General features: G+C 51.6%; 1 protein-coding gene across 1 annotated transcript; it reads left to right on the top strand.

The window, feature by feature from the left end:
• The first annotated feature begins 3,044 nt into the window (after positions 1-3,044).
• On the top strand, positions 3,045-8,982 carry TLR5 (toll like receptor 5). Its single transcript, XM_075530605.1, has one exon. The coding sequence runs from the start codon at positions 3,045-3,047 to the stop codon at positions 5,619-5,621; it is 2,577 nt and encodes an 858-aa protein (XP_075386720.1). The 3' UTR covers positions 5,622-8,982.
• The last annotated feature ends 276 nt before the right edge of the window (positions 8,983-9,258 follow it).

Raw genomic sequence — 9,258 nt, 5'->3', positions numbered from 1 at the left:
AAATCTTCAAGTTCATGAAAGTTGGCACTTCGGAATAAGGGCCCTATGAATCTGCTCAGATGGGCAGATGTGAGTGTGGCTGTAGGGCAGGGAGGAGGGAGGTTTGGGGATCCCCAGTCAATAATCACCGAGGCGGTGCCACCAGCAAAGCCATTTTCCGGATGGTGAGCTGCTCTAGGTAAGATGCCAATGAGAACAAGGCACCAGCTTTCCTGGGTATACCAGGTGGCTGCATTCCTGGAAAAGACTGCATTTAAAAAATAGTATACATGCACACAAACAGCATGGTGACTTCTGAGGGCATTTACAACAGGGTATCCCCCTCTGGGGGTGCCTGGCGGGCCACCCTCCACTATCTGGGTGCTGCTGGGGACTGTCATGTGCATTTGGAGTCTTGCAGTTATGCAAACAGTTCACATGCTGGGCTCTTCGTGGGGACACCATTCCCCCTAAGGTGCCTTTTGGAAAGTTGTTGGTGTGTGTGTGTGTGTGTGTGTGTGTGTGTGTGTGTGTGTGTGTTGGGGGGGGATTTAGTTGTGACGATCATGGAGATGTACATCCCCCAGTAAGCAGAGATGACAGTGTGGTGACCAAAAATGGCTCATGAAGGCCCCAGGTGTGACCCTATGTTTGACAGTAGGACTGTGATCCAGACAGTTTTCGGAGCTGCTGCTGCTTCTATGGCATCTCCAGGTGGACTCGAGTCTGCAATTTAAGTGGCTTTGCTCTTGGCAGCCCCCAGGGGCTGTTGGCCTGGAGGCAGGCTGCCTGCTGGATCTCCAGCTCCTAAAACATGCCTAGCAGACAGCAAGTGACAAATAAACATGTGCTGTCAATTCCTAAGGTAGAAAACACATGAAGATGATGTCGAAGAGCCAGGAAAGATACTCCAGACTCACTGCCATCAAGTTGGTGCCAACTCAGCGACCCTATAGGACAGGGTAGAACTGCCCTTGTGGGTTTCTGAGACTGGAGCTCTTTGCGGGAAGAGGAAGCCTCTTCTTTGACCTTGAGGTTAGCAGTTCAGTGTGTAACCTGCTTCGCCACCAGAGGTTCGTGGAGCAGATCCAGACGACGTCACTCCTAGTGCGGTGGGAGGAGAGGAAGGCGTCTATGCGGAAAGCTACGGCACTCTATTACTATTCTACTCTGACCCCGGAGCCATTGCCAACAGGCTTTTCATGAAGTTGATGCTCTTTAGGAACCAGGGCCTCCCTTCCGTTTTTGTTTGTTTGTTTGTTGCTTTTCTTCCTCCATCCTGCTGTGCTCCTAGGAAGGCAGCCCTCTCCGTGAGAACGGTTCCAACAGAATCCCTGTAAAACAGTCGATTTAGAGCACATCGAAGGCATCGTGGCCCCAAAGAGGGGGGCAGTGCTGTGCAAATGGGGGATCCTGAGCCCTTAGCGCCTGGGTCCCAGCTGGCTCGCCCACGTGTGCCGGGCACCTCCCCGTTGCACTGTTCCAAGAAGACTGTATTGGTTTCTTGTTCGTGCTCTCATTCTCACGCTACCAGCCAACACCATGGCCAGCCGTGCAGTAGGTGTTCAGTCCAGTTTCACTGTTGTTGCTAGTCGCCATCCAACGGGCTCCGATGCGCGGAGACCCGGTGTACAGCGGAACAAAGTGTCGCCGAGCCCTGCAGCGTGGTCACAAATGCTGGCGTGTTTGAGGCGACTGGATAGAGCCTTCCAACTCAGCGTGCTCGCCTCTCAGCACTGCATCAGGGTATACGTGGTCCAGTGGCTCGTTTTGAGAAGTAGGTAATCAGGCCCTTCTTGCGAGTCTGTCTCAGCCCCCCCATGGGCGACCCTGCTGGTAGTTGAAAGACTGCCGGCATCGCTCTCAGCATCCCAGAAACATGCACGCCACCTCCAAACTGCATGGCCATCTTTATGACGCTGACGGACTGCATGCTTTGTGACGAGGACTTACCATGCCCACCTGGGTATGATGAGAGGTGCTGTGAGTGGAGTAAGCATGGATGGCCTGAGGGCTCGTCCCCCAGCCAGCTTCGGGGGGAAATCGGTGGGGCCCACAGGGACTGTGCCGAGTACCCTGTGGCTGGACTCGAGCCTGGTGATGGGAAGCACAAGGGTGTCTCTTCCTGCTGTTCTCTCCCACTTCCTTCATGAACCTTGAATAAATAAGTCAACAGAGGAATAAACAAAACAAACCCATTGCCATTCTGGCTCATGGCAACCCAACAGGTCAGAGTAGAAGTGCTTCCCGGTTTCTGAAGCAGGAGGAGACGGCCTCATCTAGAGGCCGGCCAGGGGGGGGTCCCGACCATCAGCTTTTGGGGTGGCAGCCCAGTGCTTCACCTGCTATGTTGAGAAATCAACAAGAGCTTTTGTAAAAATGAGATTAGAACATGGTTTTAAAGCCCCCTGAACAGTGCCTAAACCGAGACCAAACGCACGGCGACCGCACGTGTTACAGAGCGGGGCTGCTGCTTCATGGGCTTTTCTTGGCTATAACCCTTACATGGGGGCCCTGGTGGCATAATGGGTACGCGTTGGAGTGTCAACGACAAGGTCAGCAGTTCAAAATCCCCCAACTTCTCCGTGGTAGAAAAATGTGATTTTCTATTCCTATAAGCACTTAACCGTATGGCTTTCTACTCCTATAAACAGTTAACCATCACGGAAACACACGGGCGCAGTTTTACCTTGTCCTATAGGGTCACTATGAGTTGGAATTAACTCGATGACAGTGAGAGCCCTTACGGAAGCTGGTTTTCAATGGTACTGCCTGGGGGGGGGGGGGGGGACACGGATCACCAGGCTTTAGTGTAATGGATGGGAGAGACCTCGGGATTGGGCCTCGTCTGTAAAAAGGTGATGTAAATGTCTGAGAAAAAGAGAGCGAGGACAGACTTGTCTGCATGAGGCAGTATCTGCCGACAGCCACATCCACGGAGGCCGAGGACCATGGGGTCTGGGAGAAGAGGAACGTCTAGAGGAAGCCCGCGAGTTCTAAGGACCCGTAGGCAATGCCTTGAGCTTTGATGCCTGTGTTTCCTTCTCCCCCTTGCCCACAGGATCATGGGAGACCACCTCGAACTCCTCTTCGGAGTGGTGCTCATCACCGGTCCCGCGCTTGGCATCTCTCCCTGCTCCTTTGATCGTGGGGTAGCCTTATACCGTTTCTGCAACCTCACCCAAGTTCCCCACGTCCCTCAAACCACGAAGATCCTCCTCCTGAGCTTCAACTCGATCAGGACCATCACACCCACGTCCTTCCCCTTCTTGGAGCAGCTGCAGCTGCTAGAACTTGGGACCCAGTTTACACCCTTGACTATTGAAAAAGAGGCCTTCCGAAACCTGCCCAACCTTACCATCTTGGATCTGGGCAAAAGTCAGATGAGCTTCTTGCATCCGGATGCTTTCCAGGGACTGCCGCATCTTGTTGAACTTCGACTGTTTTACTGCGGCCTCTCGGACACTGTGTTGAAAGATGGCTATTTCAGAAATTTAGACTCCTTAGCTCGCCTGGACCTATCCAAAAACCAGATTGGTAGCCTTCACCTCCATCCTTCCTTCCGAGAGTTGAATTCCTTGAAGTCCATAGACTTTTCCCTCAACCAAGTCACTTCGGTGTGCGAGAGGGAGCTCAAGCCCCTGCAAGGCAAGGATCTCTCCTTCTTCAGCCTCGCATCTAACAACCTGTACAGCAGGCTCTCGGTGGACTGGGCCAAGTGCATGAACCCATTCAGAAATATGGCCCTGGAGACCCTCGATGTTTCTAGCAATGGCTGGGCAGTGGACACCGTGAGAAACTTTAGCAATGCCGTCCAGGGAAGCGAGATTTTCTCTCTGGTTCTTTCCCACCACGTCATGGGCTCAGGGTTTGGCTTCCATAACCTCAAGGACCCTGACCAGAGCACGTTCGCCGGCCTGGCCAGGAGTTCGGTGATCAAACTAGACCTTTCACATGGATTCATCTTCTCCCTGAACGTCCGGCTCTTTGAGCGCCTCACGGAGTTGAAAGTCCTAAACCTGGCCCACAACAAGATCAACAAGATTGTAGAAGGAGCCTTTTATGGACTTGACAGACTCCAAGTTCTCAATCTGTCACATAACCTTCTGGGGGAACTTTATAACTCAAATTTCAATGGACTTCCAAGAGTGGCCTATGTTGACCTAAGGAAGAACCACATTGGGATCATCCAGGACCAAACATTCAGGTCCCTGGGAAGTTTAAAGACTCTGGATCTCCGTGATAATGCTCTGAAAACCATCTATTTTATTCCCAGCATACCTAATATCTACTTGGGTGGCAATAAGCTCGTGAAGTGGTCCAACATCAGCCTCGTGGCTGACTTCATCCAGTTAGCAGAGAACAGACTGGAAAATCTAGCTGACCTCTACTTTCTTTTCCAAGTGCCTCACCTGCAGATTCTCATCCTCAACCAAAATCGTCTTTCCTTGTGCAGCCCGAGCTCAGCCCCAACGGAGACCCTCAGCTTAGAGCAGCTCTTCCTTGGAGAAAACATGCTGCAACTTGCCTGGGAAACGGGGTTCTGTTGGGATGTCTTCAAGGGGCTGCCTCGCCTCCAGTTGCTGTACTTGAACAACAACCACCTGAGTTTCCTGCCCCCAGGGGTGTTCAGTAGCCTGACCGCTCTGAGGATACTGTACCTCAACTTCAACCGGCTGACATCTCTTTCACCGGGTGATTTCCCGGCTCAGCTCGAGCTCCTGGACGTGTCCTGGAACCAGCTCCTGTCTCCAGACCCCACTGTGTTTGCCTCACTCCGGGTGGTGGACCTAACGCATAACCAGTTCATCTGCGCGTGTGAACTGAGCACGTTTATCAGCTGGCTCAATCAGACGAATGTCACACTGCTGGGGTCTCCCGCAGACAGATACTGCATGTTCCCCGAGGCAATTGCTGGGGTCCCCCTTGACTCTCTTTCCATGGAGGGGTGTGACGAAGAGAAAGCCTTACAGTCCCTGAAGTGGTCCCTTTTCATCTCTGTCACCGTGATGTTGACGCTCTTCCTCATGACCAGCCTCGTGGTCGCAAAGTGCCGGGGCGTTTGCTTCATATGTTACCAGAGGGCCCAGAGACTGCTCTTCGGGGACTCCGCCCAGAGCCTGGAACGGGACAGGTACAAATATGATGCCTATTTGTGCTTCAGCAGCAAAGACTTTGAATGGGTGCAGTCTGCATTGCTCGTGCGCCTGGACGTTCAGTACAGTGACCAGAACAGGTTCAGCCTGTGCTTTGAAGAAAGGGACTTCGTTCCTGGGGAGAACCATGTAGTCAACATCCAGGACGCCGTGTGGAGCAGCCGGAAGATTGTGTGCCTTGTGAGCAGACACTTTCTCCGAGATGGGTGGTGCCTCGAAGCCTTCAGTTACGCCCAAAGCAGGTGCCTCTCCGACCTTCACAGCGCCCTCATCATGGTGGTGGTGGGGTCCCTGTCCCAGTTCCAGCTGATGAGGCACCAGCCCCTCAGGGGGTTCGTCCAGAAGCAGCAGTACTTGAGGTGGCCTGCGGACATGCAGGACGTGGACTGGTTTCTCAATAAACTCTCCCGGGAGATACTCAAGAAAGAGAAGAAGCAGAAGAGAGAAAATAGTATCCCACTGCAAACGGTAGCAACCATCTCCTAGTCAGATTTGCACTCAGTCGCCATTGGGGGGGAGGGGGGTTCTTTGTATAAGGTTTTTTTGGTTTTCCTTTTTCCTACCGGGAAAACAACATCAATTCTCTTGATCTTTTAAATCACCACTGATGCATTGACTCACTGACCTCTACGTGGGAAACCACAGATCTTAAAAGTCCAAGTGCTCTCCAGGAGTCTATGCTGAGATTTCAGAGGTTTCCACTCTCCATCGATGGCCTTTCAGACTCCAGAACACCGATCCCTCCCATTCAATCGACGTTGGACTGGCTTTCCATTGGGAGGAGGGCAGCTTAGGAGTCACGGGTGGTTGACCCCTTTCTCCAGCATTCAGGTCAAGAATGGGCTGATCAGTGGGTCCGAGTCCTCGGTGCTCTACAGAAGAACCTCAGAGAAAGCAGACAGTGGAGATGCCGTAGGAGCTGCATAGAACCAGAGGCATCCCGGCCGGGTACAGGGCCAGCTCCATCTCAGGAATAGGAGGTCGTCCCACAGAGGCCGGGATGGGGATATTGTTGTTCGCTGCTCTCCAGTCAGATAGACACAGGACGACCTCGTGCACACCAAAGTGAAAGACGTCCAGGTCCTGCACCCTCCTGGTGTTCACTTGTGGATTGGACAATATTTCCTTCTCGTCTGCAAGGTTTTCACCGACTGCTTTTTAGAAGGAAGTCTCGGGGCCTGCCTTTGTAGTCACCCTGGGAGCACACCGAAACCTGTTCAGACAATAGCAACATGCGAGCTTCACTCAGAGTGGGGGTGGCTGTACCAGCGGTGCGTTGGCTGGGAATAGAAACTGAGCCTCCTATGTGGGCAAAACCAAACCAAACCAAGACAGCTTGCTTCCATGGAGTTATTGCTGACTCCTGGTGATCCCATAGGGCAGGGTAGAACCCCTGTGGGTTTCTCCAAGTACAACTCTTGACAGGACTAGGAAGCAGCATCTTTCTCCCAAGGAACAACTGCTGGTTTCAAACCACTGACCTTGCAGTCGACATCTAACCACTACATTTCCAGGGCCCCACACATGGACAACAACAAGAATTCTGCTACCAGGGCCTCCAGCAGGATGAGAATGGACAGCTCTATTGTGACCACACTATACTCTTGGTTTCTTTCTACAGTCTGAGTCCAAGGTCACAGCTTGCTTCCACCTCTGTGGACCATGAACCTGCTCTTGTAGGCTACCTCGATTGCAGCCCAGCATTCCAGAACACCAACCCACTCCGGCAGCTTCATCTCCTACCACCACCCTGACTTACCCTCCCCTCAGGAAGCTCCAGAAAGAACGGGGGCTTTGGAGACAGACACTAGTTTGAGTTCTGGTACAGAGACTTATTAACTGGGTCACGCCAGTCAAGTTATGTCCCAGGCTATAAGCGGGGTTTTCCATCTGCGGGTATCAGTATCTACCTCACAGAGCTACTGTGAAAGTTAAATTAACCAGTGATATCAGTGTTTTCTCAGATGAAAGTACACTAAACTTTAGGGACCTTTTGGAAGTGCTCACAATCTTATTGAAGTTGAAAATTTTTACTCTAGAAAATACATCTATATATATCATTTTACTATATATTTTTTCATATTTAGAAATGATTGGAGTGTTTTTTAGAAAATTTAACCCAGGAAGGTGTATCAAGATGCTCTTGTGGCCTCACCTACTCTTCCCCGGCCCCCGGCCCCCAAGTTTCTGTCAAGTTGGGTCCAGCTCACGGCAGCCAGACAGTTCCACAGGGTTTCCAATGGCTGCCTTTTCAGAAGGGGACCTTCCGGCCTTTCTTCTGAGGTGCCTCTGGATGGACTACACCTTCCATCCTCCTGGCTAGTATCAAAGGCCATCCAAGGACACCCAGCTACAAATATAATGCCCGTCCTCTTCCCACTCCAGCACTCTCCAGTAAAGGACCACAGTATGAGCTATACAACTTTGTCTGGACGCAGCATGCACGAGGATCACAGTCTTCTTCCCATGCGACACCCCATCCTGCCATGTCCCCAGAGCATCACTGTGCATACACATGCCATCCGCTCTGCCCCTGCCATCTGCCGCAGCCCCTCCCTGCTAACTGCCCCCCACACCCTGTGGAGTTCTCCACATCCCTCCTGAGAAACCCCCTGAGATTGCTCTGAGCCAAAGTCCTCTCCTTTGTGAAAACTCTCACCATGTTATCCATTCTATTTAAAATGAGCACTTCCTACTTTCTGCTTCTTTCTAGTTACCTGTGACAAATGTGCGGCCACCCATCCTGTGGACTATAAGCTATATTCAGCCCCTGCCTTCTGCTTGTGCCCACCACTCCCTCCACTGAAGGGTGCCTAGTGAAGGCAAGGTTGCTTCAAGGTCATCCTCCTTGGGGACCTTTTGCACATCAGTATATTAAAAATATGATGGCGCTTCCAAAAGTTCGTGGGAAATTCCATTATCTTTTCATTATTCAATTTATCCCCCAGAGCTTTTTGAAGTTCCCACCTAAAGTCAGCCACATCCCCCTCCCTCCCCAGTCAAGCCTAGGCATCCTAGTTGCACACTGTTGAGTGCTCAGCTGCTAAGCAAGACATTGAAGGCTCAAGCCCATGCAGAGGGCTCCCTGAGAGGGACCTGGCTATCTGTGCCCATGCAGACTGCAGCCTAAGAAACCCAGTGCGGCACTTGGACACATAGGGACACTGTGTGTCAGAATAATCAATTCCGGACACAAAGCAACCCCTCAACACACTCACTGCCATCAAGCCAGTGCCGACTCCTGGCGACCCTATAGGACAGGAAGAATTGCCCCTGTGGGTTTCCAAGCTGCAACTCTTTACAGGAGTAGAAAGCCTCATGTTTCTCCCTCAGAGGAGCTGGTGGTTTCACACAGCGGACCTTGTGGCTAGCAGCCCACCACATAACCACTACGCCACCAGGACTCACAGCAGCAGCAGCAAATTAGTGTCACCCGAGACTCTGTAAGGAGCCTAATGGTATAGCTGTTACAAATTGGGCTGCTTATGTCAAGATCAGCAGTTTGAAGCCACCAGATGAGGTTTTCTACTCCCAAAATGAGTCGTAGTCTCGGGTTCCACTGGATGAGTACTGTAAAAGTTGTCATGAACAGGGCCTACTTCAAGAGACACCAAGTGAAATGTCAAAGATGACGAGAGGTCAGAATGGATTATTATGCTCGAACACCCTTGGTAATCCAAGATAAAAATAAGTACAACACGTCCAATTACAGGGTGATTGTTCATGTATAACCAGCAGGGATAATGGAAGTGGATTAAAAAAACATTTTAAGTACAAAATGAATGCACGGATTCTTCGCAGGGTCTACTACAATACCTTGCGCACCATGGGTACCCAATAAATTTGTGTTGGCTGATGTTCTGTGCGTGCATTTTTAATTTCCCATCTCTGTAGCCAGGCAGGCTTCCTGTCAATCATTCAGAATTCGGAAGCATCCCCCGTGACCTAGATCTCCAGCAGGGCCGTGTAATGAGTGAGTAGTACGGTGTATGGGTCCCGCCCTGCAGTGGAGGCTAGGCTGGGAGGGAGAAGAGTACAAGACAGCGCTGGCTCTGAAGTGGGAGCGCTGCCCACTTCCGGCTCAGAGGAAACCTGGCCTGAGAACCATGGAACAAACCAGCCT

This window comes from Tenrec ecaudatus, chromosome 1, assembly GCF_050624435.1.
Source record: "Tenrec ecaudatus isolate mTenEca1 chromosome 1, mTenEca1.hap1, whole genome shotgun sequence".
NCBI lineage: Eukaryota > Metazoa > Chordata > Mammalia > Afrosoricida > Tenrecidae > Tenrec > Tenrec ecaudatus.
The sequence above is the reverse complement of the archived record's forward strand: the minus strand, read 5'-3'. Positions and strand labels throughout refer to the sequence as shown.

Coding starts and splice junctions, on each gene's coding strand:
- TLR5 (XM_075530605.1), top strand. CDS start 3,045: ATGGGAGACCACCTCGAACTCCTCTTCGGAGTGGTGCTCATCACCGGT.